A 17,895-nucleotide genomic window follows, 5' to 3' on the forward strand; every position below is an offset into this window, starting at 1 on the left:
AATTTGACTTCTTACAGTCGTGGTGAGTTCATATATACTTTCTCATGCTTCTCATGTTTCTCCTCCCAGATCCAGTAATATGGCTGTCTCTCTTCAACAGTACTGTCAGTTCTGTTGTCGTTCCATCACAAGCTGATAGTATCTTGGTACTGTTAAGAATCTTTAAATTCTTCTGCTTCACTCTCCTTCTTTCTCCACTCCATCCCTCTACTCAGCAGTAGTTTTCCTTGTGATAGCATTTACATTGTGTTCTGTAATAGTTTATCTTCTGTGATTTAGGTTTATTCTAAAACTTGAAAGCAAAACCATTTCATTTTTATGACTGTAAATAGTATATACTGTGGTGCCAAGTACTGATCTATGATTAGAATTCCTAGTGTATTCCATTTTATAACCCTGTATCACTTAATAATCTTTCTAGGCTCTAGTTCAAACGGGTTTTCCTTTTTTTACACTCTACTAGTTGCTCAGCTGTGATCATGATTTTTCCTGACCAGTTTCATATTTCCTGAAGTCTTTCATTAACCTGTTTTTCACCCAAGTCTTCTTGGTGCCTTGATTATATCATGAGATTTCCCCAGGCTCCTGATCTGCCATCTATTGTCCAGTCATCTGTTTTCCTGAACATCTTTCTCCTGGAGGCTTCTGTCCTTCCTTTGATTGCGGTCTCATCTGGGCCTTTGTATTACTGCTGACCTGGGCTTTTATCACTCTCCTAGTTTGAATCCACTGTTTGTGGAATTCCATGGTATTTTTCTTGTTTTATTTTTTGGTGAAGTACATTTTCATGTAGCTTCCTAAGAAAAGGCATATAGGAGGTAAACTTCAGACCTTAAATGTCAGAATCTATATTCTGTGTTAATAGTTTAGCTGGGTGCAGAATTCCACATTGATAACCATTTTCCCTTGAATTTTCAAGACATTACCATATTGTCTTCCAGCCACTAGTGTTAAAAATAAGTCTGATTTTCATTTAGTTGTGTGTAGGTAACCTGTTTTGTTTGTGTCTGGAGAGTTAAAGGATTTTTTTTCTCTTTGTCTTGAGGTGTTATGAAAAGCTAAATGTCAGCGTTGTCCTTTCTTTCTGTTCTGCACTCTGTAGACCTCTGAATTTGAAAACACATTCCTCCCTTCAAGAGTGGGAAAATTTTATTTCTTAATTTCTTCCATCTGCTTTTTTTCTTTTCTCTAGAATTCCTTCTTGTTAGAATTTAAGACCTGCTATATTTATCCTTTCTCTTTAATCATTTTCATCTTGTTAATGTCTTTCACTTTTATCTTCTAACAAGTGTAAAGTTCTTATTTTATAGATACAAATTGGAGATTTTGAAAATTCTTATCTGTTGCTTTGAGTTATCCATTTCCCATGGAATCATTCTTGTTTCTTTTTCAGTTTGTAGTAATATCTGGTCATTTTGGCTGGCTGTTTATTTTGATTAGGCTTCTGACTGTCTTCACTTTCAGCTTTGTTGGTTTTCAGTTGCTAAGACATGTCTGATTCTCTGTGACCTCATGGACTGCAGCACACCAGGCCTTCACTATCTCCAGGAGTTTACTCAGACTCATGTCCATTGAGTTGATGATGCCATCCAACCATCTCCTCCTCTGTCACCCCCTTTTCCTTCTGCCCTCAACCTTACCCAGCATCAGGGTCTTTTCCAGTGAGTCAGCTCTTCGCATCAGGTGGCCAAAGTATTAGAGCTTCAGCAGCATCAGTCCTTCCAATGAATATTCAGAGGTGATTTCCTTTAGGATTGACTGGTTCAAGTAACTTTTGCTGTTCAAGTAACTCTCGTTGTCTTCTCCAGCACCACAATTTGAAGCATAATTTTTTGTCACTTAGCCTTCTTTATGGTCCAACTCTCACATTTGTACATGACTACTGGAAAGATCATAGCTTTGACTATATGGACCTTTGTCAGCAAAGTGATGCCTTTGCTTTTTAATATGCTGTCTAGGTTTGTCATAGCTTTCCTTCCAAGGGCAAGCATCTTAATTTCATTGCTACAGTCACAATCCAGAATGATTTTGGAGCCCAAGAAAATAAAATCTGCCATTGTTTCCACTTTTTCTCCATCTATTTGCTATGAAGTGTTAGGACCAGATACCATGATCTTAGTTTTCTGAATGATGAGTTTTAAGCCAGCTTTTCACTCTCCTTTTTCACCTTCATCAATCAAGAGGCTATTTAGTTACTCTTTGCTTTCTGCCATTAGGACAGTATGGGCTGCGTTTCTGATGTAGTTGCTGTTTCTCCCAGCAGTCTTCTTGATTCCAGCTTCTACTTCATTGAGCCCAGCATTTTGCATGATGTACTCTGCATAGAAGTTAAATAAGCAGGGTAACAGTATACAAACTTGATGTACTCCTTTCCCAATTTTGAACCAGTCCATGTTCCATGTCTGGTTCTAACTGTTGCTTCCTAGTCTGCAGACAGGTTTCTTGGGAGACAGGTAATGTGGTCTGGTATTCCCAAATCTTGAAGAGTTTTCCACAGTTTATTGTGATCCACACAGTCAAAGGCTTTAGCATAGTCAATGAAGCAGAAGTAGATACTTTTCTGAAATTCTCTTGCTTTCCCTATGATTCAGCGAATGTTAATTTGATCTCTGGTTTCTCTGCCTTTTCTCAGTCAAGCTTATACATCTGCAAGTTCTTGGTTCACATGCTATTGAAGTCTAGCTTGAAGAATTTTGAGCATTACCTTGCATGTGAAATGAGTGCAGTTGTGCGGTAGGTAGTTTGAACATCTTTAGCTTCAGTTCTTAAGCTGAAGGTAAATAGTTCAGGAATATGAAACATTTTTTTACTCTTTAATATCAATAATATCCTAAATGCTCCCCCCTCAAGAGAAATACCATTCCTATTTTATGTCTGATTATTTCTTAAGCTTTCTTACCCATGTTGATTTCCTATGTTTGTTTCATAATTTGTTTTTTTTAGTTTGTTGCACTTTAAAACTGACTGAAACTGATTAGATTTATTTACAAAGGATATTATCATCTAAATAAAAGCCTCTGCTTTCCTGGTTGTTTAGTAAATGAAAATCTCATTTCACAGATTATTTCTGTGGCACAGGATGTGGGTTTTTATTTTATGTCCTGGTTTATTTAAGATTGGTGGGGGGAGCACATGACTTGTGGGAATTTAGTTCCCAAGCAGGGATTGAACTGGGGCCATTGGCAGTGAGAGTTCAGAGTCCTAACCACTGGACTGCCAGGGAGTTCCCTATTTAAGAAACAACTTAAGGACAGTTGTGCGTGTGTGCTCAGTTGTGTCTGACTTTTTGCGACCTCATGGACTGTAGCCCACCAGGCTCCTCTGTCCTTGGGATTTGCCAGGCAAGAATATTGGAGTGGTTTGCCATTTTCTTCTCCATAAGATGATTAAGTCTTAAGTTTTATATAGAGGTATAACTTACCTTTTATTCTAACACTCGAGACTAGGCAAAAACCTTGATTTGAACTGTTTCAACTTAAGACTAATTTTACATAAACTAATTTGAACTTGACCTGAATTCTTAAAAATTAATTGTTTAGACTTAGCTGCTTGATATTTAATTGCATTAGTATAGTCCAGTGTGGTCATTTGTGTCATATAAAAGACCGTTTTTCTAAAGATATTTGAAATTGAAAGAGAATTTCCCAGATGGATCTAAGATAACACATCAGAGAATCCTTATTCTTAACTGCTGTCAGCTGCCCTAGCCCTTGACTCCCTGGGAACTGAGAGTGGATCATCATCCTTCATGATGCTTTGTTGGAGGCTGTGGTTCCAGTCCAGATGATGGTTAGGGACCTGGTTGTAGAGAGCAAGTTAGATTAGTTAACCTTAAGGATGTAAATATATGGTAATTGCTAAATGCACTGGCATCTTTTTTATATGGCTGCTGGGAAGAGTGACTATAAAATTTATTGTTCACATTGAGACATAGTTGAGTGAGAATACTATTAATAAATATGTGGGGCAATAGGCATAAACCAGAGCACAAGGTCATCCATCCCCAAGCTGTGTGGACTTGTAAAGATCAGAGGCAGTATACATCAAATTGCCTGCCTAGCATACTTGATATTTCTATTCTACTCCAACTTTTGCTTTTTGTCCTATAGGACACATTTTGGGGAGCATAAAATGTGAACAGATGCTCGATGAAGAGCAGTGGGATGAATGGAAACAGTATAGGAATTCAAGACTCTCTGGATTTTTATGTATCCGTATAGCCTGTACGTGCGAAATCTTACCAGTAAATGTTAAATACAAGTTCCACAGAACTGGTGCATTTATATTTTAAACATGATTCTCTTTCTCGGTTCTAGGAATTTTGAAGAACTATACGTTACTGGAATTTTTCTTAACAATGTGGAATTATCCATAGAAAATGTCAATGCCCATCTAATTTCCCACTAGTGCAGTTTAAACTTCCTTTTTCCTGTCTTATAATTGGCATATATGTAGAAAATGTTAGCTAATTTTTAGTGTCAAAATGTGGAAAACCTCATCCAAATAGAAATTACAAGAGTTTCTTTGGACTCTGTTCTAAGTTTTTGTTTTTTTTTCTTTTTCATATTGGGCTGAAATCTGCCACCCTTCCATCCATTGGTTCTAGTTCTGTTCTCTGGAGCAGCATGGAGTAAGTCTCTTCTATTAGAAGGCAGCTATCATATCTTCCAAGGTCACCTTTTCTAGACTGAATGTCCCCAGGTCCTCTACTTTTTATGTAAAATAATACCCATACTTATAAACTTCATACTGATTCCTTTTGAATACATTCTAATTGTCAGTGTCTTCCGTAATACAGTTAAAATATGATGGCCCCAGATTTTAATTCTATGCCATATTTTTTTGGTATTGTGCATACCAGTGAAGAATATCCTGTACTGTAACCCATGAATCAGGCACACTAGTTTATTAGTGCAGCTTCAGCTATGTCAGGTATTTTTTTTCCTTAGCAGTACTTAACTTTTGAGTCGTATTAAAACGTATGGTCAACTAAAACCTGTCAGGTAAATAACTGTTGGGGCTGTCCTTTTTTTTAAGAAGGCATTTCTGCCTTGGTAATAGAGCTTTAGCAGGTGTGATTGTGAATGTATTACTTAACAGAGAACCTAAAACAACAAAAACGTTTTTATATGCTAACACCTGTGGGCGTTGTTTTATGTGACATAGGCTGTCAAATTAAAAATTAAAGTAAATGTTACTTTAAGAACTTTACCTGAAGATTGATTTGATTCAGAGTTTTGGAAAATGGTTTTGTCTCTTTGAGGTCTAAATGGTTATGATTGCAAAACATCTGACTTAGGTCTCCTTTTGCAGCATGTGCTACATTTTTAAGAGAGAAAGAAATGTGTATAATGATTGCTGCCTGTAACCTGGAAAATGTATCTAATATAATAGATACTGCATTGTAAAATCTGTACTCTAGAGGATTTCTCAACCTCAGCACTGTTGGCATTCTTTGGATAATTCTTTGTTGTGGATAGCTGTCCTTTATAGGATATATAACAGCATCACTGACCTCTGCCCACTAAATATGAGTAGCACACATCACCACCTTCTCCTCTACAGTTTGATCATCAAAAATATCTCCAGACATGACCAGGTATCTATAGGAGAGCATAGTCTCCCCTAGTTGAGAACCACTGCCTTAGAGCAGCAGAAGTATTTCTTAAGTCATGTCGGTAACAATTTCTACCTTAAATGTTTTCCTTAATTGGAGCTAGAATACGATATTTTAAAACTATAGAACATAATAAAGAACTTTACATACAGCAAATAAACTTTTTTAAGCTCCTAATTTAATCAATTTTTTTCCCTAATACTGCTTCTTATCTCAGTTTGTCCTCCCTGCTTTGTGATAATGATCTTTTGATCTGAAACAATAAGTGTGACTGTCTTAATTTATTCAGATTAAGGGATGAAAATTATGCAACAGTAACAAATAGGGTATTTGGTTAGGTGGTTTATTAAGTTCATACTTGTTCTTTTGTAGTCCATGATTAAATTACTGGGAAATGTGCTTTTAAGTTGATTGAATTCCTAGATTTTAAAAATTAAATTGTATTTTGTTTATTCTTCTACTCCACAATATAGCCAGCAGCCAGCTTCGGGTGTAGCCTACTCGCATCCAACCACCGTTGCTAGCTACACTGTCCATCAGGCTCCAGTAGCTGCTCACACAGTTACTGCTGCCTATGCACCAGCAGCCGCCACAGTTGCAGTTGCCAGGCCTGCTCCAGTAGCTGTTGCAGCTGCTGCAACAGCTGCTGCTTATGGAGGTTACCCCACTGCACACACAGCGACTGACTATGGTTATACACAGAGGCAACAAGAAGCACCTCCACCACCACCCCCAGCTACTACACAGAACTACCAGGTAAGAAAGCTTCTGCCTTCATTAGCCTTAACATACAGGTTCAATGGTATCAGTGTTTAATGTAATGTCCAAGCCAATGCTTTTCAAACTTGAGTCTTGCAAAATATACCTCTAATGATAGAGAAAAGTGAGTGTGTATTCCTAGGTAATCCAGGGGCATACTCCAGAGATTAAGCTTCCTTGCAGTGAATTTTATATTTTTAATCCCCTAGTCTATTTCACTTCACTCTATATATATATGTTTGCTTTAATTAAAAAAAATTACTGGCTAAATATTTTAATTTAACAAGGGTTTTGAGAAAAATTAAGACATATAAGGTCTTCTGCCCCTTGTTGGTACTGTGGCATTATTTATCCACTTGGGACACCCCTATGTCTGTTTTGAGAACCATGAGCTTCAACTGTGTGGGACAAACAGATTACATAGTGTTAGGACTTCCCTGTCAGTCCAGTGGTTACCTGGCACTTCCACTGCAGGGAGCTTGGGTTTAGCCTCTGGTGTGGGAACCCACATGCTGGAATGCCATTAAACAAAGCAAATTACATAATGTCTTCCTGAAACACTGTGGAAATTCTATTGCCTATGTGTACTTCCCCTCGAGATACTATTTCTTTATAACAGAAATTGATCCTGCCCTTAAGTCATCTAATTGCTTCTTGTTAGGTTTATGGGAACATAAAGCTCTTAATTCTCTTTATAAAAATATGGTCTCTTTATGTCTCATATGGCACTAAATTACTACTTGCTTATTTAATAAATTTGGTCCCAATTCTTTTAACCCATTTTTTGTTTGTTTACTTTTAAGATCTAGTTTTTAAACTTTGGGGCTTCTGATTTTTTAATATTCTTTCTAAAATAAAGGGATTTATTTTGTTATCCAAGAAATTGACATATGGATCAGCATTATTAGCATTTGCTATTAATATTTAGCAGGTTTCTAAACTCAGAATTACTTTGACGTGTGATTGTTTTCCTTACGTCCATAGACAGAATATAATAAATTTTATTATTTTTAATAGGGTGTATGAAGCCCATCATTTTCTGGGTCCTGCCTACTTCTTCAGTCTTTCTACCTGTGTGCCTCCCAAGCCCTCCTCACTATATACAGTGCTAGAATTCAACCAGCTCATCTTGATCTTCATTGCTTTTGAGATTTGTAATTAATATTCCTTTCCCTTAGAACCTCTTGTTTACCTTCCCTCCACCTGGAAGCTCTTACTCGTCATTATGTTAATAAATAGTGGTAAATAAGGACGAACAAAAAGAAAGCTGAAACAGTCACAAAGCTTAGAACACCCAGGTGTTCTTTACTCTGGAGTCCATCTTTAAGGCAGATCCACCAATCAATTTTTAAATAAAATTAAGTTTTAGGTAATGTTTATTTTTAAATGTTTTGATGATTTTTTCTACTGTAAAAGTTAAGCATGCTGCTTAAAATGATTTGATCTTATTTAATGAAGTCCCAAATGAATCCCCTTTGTATTGAATTTGAATCTTCTGTTTATGTTCATACATATTTAGGTTTCTGTTTTCCTTTATTGGATTTTTAATGTGGCGAAGATGAGGTTTTTTCCTCTGCCACTTCACTGATAGCAAGATTTTCTTTCATTCTCTTTCTTTAGGATTCGTACTCATATGTAAGATCCACAGCTCCTGCTGTAGCTTATGATAGTAAGCAGTACTACCAACAACCAACAGCAACTGCTGCTGCTGTAGCTGCCGCCGCCCAGCCTCAGCCTTCTGTTGCTGAGACCTACTATCAGACAGGTGAGTTTATTAACATACCACCCTTCCATTGTACACTGTTGAAACATATTATTCAAGGTGTTATTTAATGAAGATAGGCTTTTGAATCCATCTAAACTTATTGTGTTATATTACCTTGAGAGGCAGGTTCTAGCCATGTCCTCTTTTCTGTATAAAAATGCCTTTGAGTCCCAAAGAGAGAAGGCTCTGGAGGCAGTTCATAATCATATCCTTCTCTCTTGGAAGTGTATTTCATGTCTGGTCTACAGCTTACAGTTCTTTTTCTGCTGAAATAAGCGGTACAAAAGAAGTTGTGGCAGTAACTTCTGGCTGCCTGCTTTTGGCCCAGAAATGCCCAGACATACCTTCCTTTGTAATAAGTGGAGGCCCTGATGGTGGTTTCCATTTTGTGGATCCATATTTTTAATTCATCTTTCTCTGATCTGTAATGACAGTTGGTTTTGTTATCAGCCACTGATAGTACATTATATATTAACGGTTTGAATGCAGAAACTGTTTTGTTTGCAAAGCCTACATATCTGTAGTCTTTCAAAGATGGATTTTTTTTTTTCATAGAAATTTAACTGAGCACCTTTAAGACCAAAGCTCTCTTGAGTTCTGAAAAGTTAGTCAGTTCAGTTGCTCAGTGGTGTGCAACTCTTTATGACCCCATGGACTGCAGCATGCCAGGCCTCCCTGTCCATCACCAACTCCCAGAGCCTGCTCTGTCCATCGAGTCAGTGATGCCATCCAACCATCTCATCCTCTGTCATCCCCTTCTCCTCCCGCCTTCAATCTTTCCCAGCATCAGGGTCTTTTCCAAGGAGTCATTTCTTCACATCAGGTGACCAGAGTATTGAAGCTTCAGCATCAGTCCTTCCAGTGAGTATTCAGGACTGATTTCCTTTAGTGTTGACTGGTTTGATCTCCTTGCAGTCCAAGGGACTCTCAAGAGACTTCTCCAACACCACAGTTCAAAAGCATCAATTCTTCAGCACTCAGCTTTCTTTATAGTCCAACTCTCACATCCATACAAGACGACTGGAAAAACCATAGCTTTGACTAGATGGACCTTTGCCAGCAAAGTAATGACTCTGCTTTTTAATATGCTATGTTGGTCATAGCTTTTCATCCAAGGAGTGAGCATCTTCTAATTTCTTGGGTGCAGTCACCATCTGCAGTGATTTTGGAGCCCAAGAAAATAAAGTCTGTTACTGTTTCCATTGTTTCCCTATCTCTTTGCCATAAAATGATGGGACTGGATGCCATGATCTTAGTTTTTTTAATGTTGAGTTTTAAGCCAGGTTTTTCACTCTCCTTTTTCACTTTCATCAAGAGACTCTTTTAGTTCTTCGCTTTCTGCCATAAGGGTGGTGTCATCCTCATCTCTGAGTTTATTAATTTTTCTCCCGGCAGTCTTGATTCCAGCTTCATGCAGCCCATCATTTCACATGACATACTCTACATATAAGTTAAATAAACAGAATGACAGTATACAGCCTGAAAAGTAGGCGACTCTTTTATTTTTGAAGGACCATGAGAGTGTGGGTAGAGCCTTGAATTAGGAAAGAGTAGAATTGGTTTCTAGCCCTGGTGTTACCAGTATCATGGGCAAGTGATTTTTTACCTCATTTCATCTCTTCTCTTATTTGTGAATGGGGTAGTTGACTCAGCTCTTTCTAGGTTAGTTTTAGATCTAGGATTCATTTTATGAGTCCCTTAGAAAGTGGGTTAAAAGTACTTTGAATTATAATGATCCTGACTTTTCTTATAGTCTCCTTTCTAATGATCTGTGGGTACAATGAGCTTTAATAAACTTCTTGATTAATTACCAAGGTTTGATGGATTATGCTGAAGAGTACTGAATTAATCTTGAGTCAGATTACCATGGTATAGTCTAAAATCTGACATGACCATGTGACTTTTTAAGATTATTTAGCTCTTGGACATCAGAGTTTTCTTGTAAAATGTTGTACACATCTGTATGTTATGTGGATCAGAGTTCATACTATGTGTAGAAAAAGTTTTATAAACTGTTAAGTGCTGTTTATTTAAAGTACATTTACTTAACTAAGCGTAAATGAGTTTGGTCCCTGATATATTTGGGCCTTTCTCAGAAAATTACATTTGTATGCTTTAGTGATCCTTAATGAGGGATTAATTATTAATTTAGTGATGGTAAATCTCAAAAGATTCTTAAGGTATTCAAATAAGTATATGTGCACTCAGTCATATCGGACTCTTTGTGACCCCATGGACTGTAGCCCACCCGCCAGGTTGTTCTGTCCATGGAATTTTCCAGTCAAGAATACTGGAGTGGGTTGCCATTGCCTACTACAGGGGATCTTCCCTACCCAGGGATCAAACTTGACTCTCCTGCATTAGCAGGCAGATTCTTTAACACTGTACCCCAGGTATACACTGGTTGTAATGTGTTCAAAGACAGCAGAAAGTTCAGGCGAGACATGATAGCCATTTAAAAACAGCTGCACTCGAGCTATTGACATTTGAAGAATTAAGTAGCTCCTTGTGGGTTGTAATTAGCTTGAAGTTCACTATGGACAAATCAGTAAACTTCTTTTAAATGGTGTTTGAACAAGTTCCATATAATCAAGCATTGAAAATTTTACTGTGACTTAAATTATACTTTGAGGCACACTCTGTTTTGTTCCCAGTATTAAGCATAACTCTCAAGTATACTGAGTAGCCCAAATACACACACACACTCTCTCCTTAAAACTATTTGTTAATGACATGGTTTAAGTAGTACTGGTATTTCAATTAGTGGCAAATCTTGACAAAATGTCATTTTGGAAATATATAGAAAGCATCTGGGGAAGAATAGTAATTTATATAGACGTTGTACTTTATGAAGTTGGTAATAAGAATTTTACTCCTTTTATCAAGGAGAAATTGCTAGCATAAAATTTCCAGTTAATGATGTTTATGTTTGTTTTTTCTAGGATATTGGTACAGTAACTATACTGGTTCACCTTTCTAATTTTCTTATGTCTCTTTCCCAATTTAGCCCCAAAAGCAGGTTATAGCCAAGGTGCAACTCAGTATACACAAGCCCAGCAAACTCGACAAGTGACAGCCATAAAACCAGCCACACCAAGTCCAGCTACCACTACTTTCTCCATTTATCCTGTATCCTCCACCGTACAGCCAGTAGCAGCTGCAGCTACTGTGGTGCCATCCTATACCCAGAGTGCTACTTATAGTACCACGGCAGTTACTTATTCTGGTAAGACTGATAAAGTGTGTTTAAATGAGTAAGCAAATTAAACTCACTAAGAAACTATCTCGGTTTTCTGTGGGATGATTTTACTCCCAGTAAAGCAAGAATTGAATTAATTGATAGGTGTTAATACAAATATTTGTACATAGTGTGGCAGATGAACGGATGTATGGTTTTTTTTTTTTAATGCCAGGAAATTTTAGCAGAATGTAAAAATGCCCTCTGGGCTTTTAAAACCTTGGGCCTAGCATTGCAGTCAGAGAAAATAACATCTAGTATTCTACAGGGTCATTTCTTGTCTGACTTTTCCAAATGAATTTGAAAGTTCAAGGTTAACTTCAGGAGGTACCACTGACATATTTACATTGTTTTTCCAGCTCACAAGGAGTTATATCTTCATATTTACTATCAGGAATAAGTAATTTGAAAATATTGGAGGCCTTTATAAACATCCATAGATGATGGTTATATAACACATCTTTTAGAAGAACAGAGTAGATTTATTTTCCTTAGTAATCACATATTTTTCCTGGCCAAGAATAATCACTAAAACCTTGCTGTGCCCACTGTACTTCCTAATTTTCCACTGAGGTACGTTGTAGTATTGGAGTGCTTAAAGTCACACATGGCTTTTTTGAAGACACTTAGTGATGTGCTAATGTATAGTTTGTTGTTGGTTTTGCATTTTACTTATTCCTTAGTATGCTGTCTTGTTCATGGAGGATTTAAGGTGGCATAGGTAATTTCATTTTTCATCTCTTGATGTTTTTTGGTAGTTGAGGTGTTAGAAGTAGCCGCTGAATTTTTAAACTTTTTTTATTTCTCAAAGATTATTTTTAATCTCTTACTCTGTGTCGAACTCTGTGCGTGATGTTAGGGATACAAATTAGTCAGGCATGATATGTTTGGGATCAAGAGTTCATTGTGGCTGAAATACAGGATACACAGGATAACAGGAAATTGAGGCTGGAAATGTCAGTGTGAAAAGCCTTGTATGGACTGCTGTGTTGTCTTGTCTTTATCTTGTGGGCAGACAGGATGCCAAAGAGAGCTCGAGAAAGGGAGCAATGGGGACAGATTTGTAAGTTAATTAAGACAGCCGTGTGGAAATGAACTGACATAAGGAGATATTATTATTCTTTGATGTGTTACTCATGATTGAACAGATACAACTTTTCTGCCTTTCTCTGGTTAACTGGTTATAACTGTAAATGGAGTTATTTCAGTGAAATCTATTTGGACACTTAAGGAAAAAAACGCACATCAGCTTTAATAAATAAGGAATGTGATATTATCCTTTCCTATTCCTTGTTTTTCCCTTGCATCTATTCTTCCCTTTTTCTTTCTGCCTCTCTCAGCCTTTGTCTTTCTCAGTTGCTTAAATATACCTTACACAGCATGAAGATAATTATTTATGTTTATTGCTTTCATATGTAAGTGATGTATCATTTTAAAACTCAAAGCTATTGATTTAAAAAGGAGGAAAAATTAAATTACTAGGCATCTATCCCTAGACACTAATTACCATTAACTTTTTAGTGCATGTCTTTCTATACTTTCTTCCATGGGATTATGCATATATAAACATAATCGTTTCTTTATAAAAAGTGAATTTTGTCTTATATGTACTACAGTGTAAACTGCTTTCCTTGTTGTGAATGCCCTAAGTATAGAGACCATTCCCTGGTTCATGTTTTTTCCCCAATTTTAGAAAATTTTCCTTTTGCAAAAAAGTGAAAAAAAAAAACAAAAAAAAACAGACAACACATGCCCATACAACATTTACATAGATTCACCAAATATTATTTTGTTACATTTGCTTAACTTTCCTCTGTTTAAACACATTTTCAAATGATTTAGCAATGTTTCCTTGTTTTCTAAGTTGCCGATGACTTGGTGCCTTGCCTAGAATTCTTCCACATGTATTTCCTAAAAATAGGAGCATTCTTTTATATAACAAAATGCAGATAAGAAATTGGACATGGATATTATCTAATAAATTTTCTTCAGTTGTCCACAAATGTCTTTTATGGCTGGACTTTCTCCATAGTTGATGTATTTGTACTTTGTCTTAAATTCAGGATCCAGTCAAGGATTATAGATTGTGTTTGGTTATTAGTTTCATTTTCCTTTGATGTAGAATAACCCCTGGGGCTTCCCTGGTGGCTTAACAGTAAAGAATCCACCTGCAATGCAAGAGACTCAGGTTCAGTCCTTGAGTTGGAAAGATTGCCTGGAGAAGTAAATGGCAACCCACTCCAGTATACATGTCTAGGAAATCCCATGGGCACAGGAGCTGGGGGTTGCTGAAGTCCACAGGATCACAAGAATTGGACATGACTTAGTGACTAAACCACCACCACCACAGAATAACTTCTATCTTTATATTATCTCTCATGACCTTGATTTTTTAAAAAATATTTATATTATTTATTTACTGTTTGGTTGCATCAGGTCTTAGTTGTGGCATACCAGGCCTTCATTGTGGCAAGCAATATGCTTGCCACAGACTCCAGAGAGTACAGGCTCAGGCTCAGGCTCAGGCTCAGTACAAGCATGGGGTCCGGAGAGTACAGGCTCAGTAGTTGTGGTGTGCAGGCCCCGTGGCATGTGAGATCTTAGTTCCAGGAACAGGGATTGAACCATGTCCTCTGCATTGGAAGGTGTGTTCTTAACCATTGGACCACCAGGAAGATCCCAGCCTTGATGTTTTGGAAGAATTCAGACAAGTTGTCTTGTAGACTATCCCACAATCTGGATTTATCTGATTTTCTTTATGTTTAGATTCTGGCAGTTTTTTAGTCTCGTAGACTATCCCACAATCTGGATTTATCTGATTTTCTTTATATTTAGATTCTGGCAGTTTTTTAGTCAGTAAAACTACCTGTGTCAGCATTTCATTTCAGCACATCAGGTGCATGTAATAAAGTGAAAGTTGCTCATTCGTGACCGACCCTTTGCAATCCCATGGACTATACAGTCCATGGAATTCTCCAGGCCAGAATACTGGAGTAGGTAGCCTTTCCCTTCTCCAGGGGATCTTCCCAACCCAAGGATGAACCCAGGTCTCCCACATTGCAGGCAGATTCTTTAATAGCTGAGCCACAAGGGAAGCCCAGGAGTACTGGGATGGGTACCCTATCCCTTCTCCAGTGGAACTTCCCAACCCAGGAATCAAACCAGGGTCTCCTGCATTGCTGGTGGACCCTTCACCAGCTGAGCTATCAGAGAAGCCAGCCATGTAACAAATAATGTCAGTTTATTCCTTATTAATGGTGTCAAATATAATCACTGATTGAAGTAGTGACTACCAGATCTTTCCTTTTTAAAGATACCTTTTTCCATTTTGTAATGAACCAAGTTATCTATGGGCCTGTTGGCCCAGCTATCTTTCTAAGGTGTTACATCCTTTGAAAATCAGTAACTGAATCAAATTCTCCATTGGTGAATGAAAAATCCTTTTACTAAAAATCCTTTTAATTCTCCATTGGTAAATGAAAAATCAGTGTGAAATGAGTTGGATTCTTAGGAATTCTTCCCTGAAGAAGAGTCCCATCACCCCTTCTTTTTTAGTGTTACTATAGGCTTCTTTTTTTATTCAGTTTAGTGTAATCCATTGCTTTCATTTTTCTTTTTGAGGCACACAGTGTCCCAAATTTGGATAGTAAAGGATCCTTTTCAAACCAATTCTGAGTGTTTTGAATTTGGCATCATTAGTCTTTGAGCATTTCTTTCTTTTCTGGCGCAGTAAGATGTTGCTCTGCCTGATTCACCATTGCATCCCTAATATCCAGCATAGCACCTGACATAGGGTAGGAGATAAAATCTCTGAGAAATTAAAAAAAATACTTTAAAACTTCAGTGTCTAGGCTTCCCACACTCAAGCTCTATAACAAAACATCAAGAGGTAAGAACTGAAATGGCCCTTATCACCTTATAACCTATGCAGAACAAGACAGAGTATTAAGGAATAAATAAAATGCAAAACAACAATAAACTTTGAGCCTTTCCTGCCATAGACTCACAATTAGCCATTTCACAAAGGAACCTTGGTTTCTTGTATGGCAGTGGTATTTAGAAACCAAGATCTATGCTTAGAAAAACATAGTTTTTAATGACTAATACTGTTTTATTGTATGCCTGTGCTATGTTTTAAAGTTTCTGTTGGGAACATTTAGTTTCATATTAAGGAAAAGCTTGAAACAGCACTGGGTAAAATAATCATTTTATGTGCAGATTTGTCTGTTGGCCAATTGTTTTTCTCAGATAAATTCCTAGATTTGTAACTTATATCAAAGAGTATACACATTTTAAAGAATATATGATACACAATGTGAAATTGCCATCCAAAGAGATCATTATTAGGGCTTCTGAGTTCTGTGTCTGCAATTTTATATCTGCTACAGCTTAGGTCAGCTATTCTTTTTATCTCTTACTGAAAATGAATTCTAGTGTTGGTACCTACTAAATGATGGCTTGTGATATAATGTATTTACTGCTGATGTGGTAGTCTTTGTTTCTGATACTGTACCTTTAAAAATTATATTCTAACTGTTCTAATTATGTAACTTCTTATTTGATAAGTATTTATAATAAGGTGCTTTTTAGGTGAAATTGTTTTCGCTTTTCAGAATTGAGCTTTTACTTAATTTAGAGACATAGCATTATATTTATTTTCCCTTAATGCTTTACGAGAAATGTATGTGTTTGCTAGTAGTTATAGGAAATTTAAAGGAGATCCCTTAGCAGAGTTCCAGAACCTTCAGCATACCTTTCAGTTTATGCTTTGATTTTTTTAAAAAATGCTGAATAGTAAACTATAATTAAGCTTACCTTTTATTAGTTTTAGACTACATATGTGCAAATGAAGGAGGTTATTTTGGAAATATTATGCTTAGTGATTTTTGTTGTTTAAATAACACAAAGGACCTTAGAAGCTGGTCAGTTCAGTCGCTCAGTCGTACCTGACTCTGCAACCCCTTGAACCTCAGCCTGCCAGACCTCACCAGTCCATCACCAACTGCCAGAGTCTACCCAAACCCATGTCTATTGAGTGGGTGATGCCATCCAAGCATCTCATCCTCTGTCGTCCCCTTCTCCTCCTGCCCTCAATCTTTCCCAGCATCAGGGTCTTTTCAAATAAGTCAGCTCTCTGCATCAGGTGGCCAAAGTATTGGAGTTTTCAGCTTCAACATCAGTCCTTCCAATGAACACGTAGGACTGATCTCCTTTAGGGTGGACTGGTTGGATCTCCTTGCGGTCCAAGGGACTCTCAAGAGTCTTCTCTAACACCACAGTTCAAAAGCATCAATTCTTCAGTGCTCAGCTTTCTTTATAGTCCAACTCTCACATCCATACATGACCACTGGAAAAATCATAGCCTTGACTAGACAGACCTTTGTTGACAAAGTAATGTCTCTGCTTTCTAATATGCTGTCTAGGTTGGTTATAACTTTCCTTCCAAGGAGTAAGCATCTTTTAATTTCATGGCTGCAGTCACCATCTGCAGTGATTTTGGAGCCCTAAAAAATAAAGTCAGCCACTGTTTCCACTGTTTCTCCATCTATTTGCCATGAAGTGATGGGACCAGATGCCATGATCTTCGTTTTCTGAACGTTGAGCTTTAAGCCAACATTTTCACTGTGCTCTTTCACTTTCATCAAGAGGCTCTTTAATTCTTCACTTTCTGCCCAAAGGTTGGTGTCATCTGCATATCTGAGGTTATTGATATTTCTCCCGGCAATCTTGATTCCAGCTTGTGCTTCTTCCAGCCCAGCGTTTCTCATGATGTACTCTGCATATAAGTTAAATAAGCAGGGTGACAGTATACAGCCTTGACGTACTCCTTTTCCTATTTAGAACCAGTCTGTTGTTCCATGTCCAGTTCTAACTATTGCTTCCTGACCTGCATACAGGTTTCTCAAGAGGCAGGTCAGGTGGTCTGGTATTCCCATCTCCTTCAGAGTTTTCCACAGTTTATTGTGATCCACACAGTGAAAGGCTTTGGCATAGTCAATAAAGCAGAAATAGATGTTTTTCTGAAACTCTCTTGCTTTTTCAATGATCCAGCAGATGTTGGCAATTTGATCTCTGGTTCCTCTGCCTTTTCTAAAACCAGTTTTAACATCTGGAAGTTCACGGTTCACGTATTGCTGAAGCCTGGTTTGGAGAATTTTGTGCATTAATTTACTAGCATTTGAGATGAGTGCAATTGTGTGGTAGTTTGGACATTCTTTGGCATTGCCTTTGGGATTGGAATGACAACTGACCTTTTCCAGCCCCGTGGCCACTGCTGACTTTTCCAAATTTGCTGACATATTGAGTGCAGCACTGTCACAGCATCATCTTTTAGGATTTGAAATAGCTCAGCTGGAATTCCATCACCTCCACTAGCTTTGTTCATAGTGATGCTTCCTAAGGCCCACTTGACTTCACATTCCAGGATATCTGGCTCTAGGTGAGTGTGAGTGATCACACCACCGTGATTATTTGAGTCGTGAAGATTTTTTTTGTACAGTTCTTCTGTGTATTCTT

At 37.5% G+C, this 17,895-nt stretch overlaps 1 protein-coding gene across 1 annotated transcript in view; it reads left to right on the forward strand.

Annotated features, from left to right (window-relative positions):
* Positions 1-17,895, forward strand: part of ZFR (zinc finger RNA binding protein) — an 84,499-nt gene that overhangs the window by 19,978 nt on the left and 46,626 nt on the right. The window contains exons 3-5 of the mRNA XM_052659013.1: positions 6,091-6,373; positions 7,997-8,141; positions 11,149-11,367. Of these exons, the coding sequence (XP_052514973.1) occupies positions 6,091-6,373; positions 7,997-8,141; positions 11,149-11,367 (647 nt within the window). The remainder of the gene's footprint in view (positions 1-6,090; positions 6,374-7,996; positions 8,142-11,148; positions 11,368-17,895) is intronic.

The sequence above is a fragment of the Budorcas taxicolor genome, chromosome 20, assembly GCF_023091745.1.
Source record: "Budorcas taxicolor isolate Tak-1 chromosome 20, Takin1.1, whole genome shotgun sequence".
NCBI lineage: Eukaryota > Metazoa > Chordata > Mammalia > Artiodactyla > Bovidae > Budorcas > Budorcas taxicolor.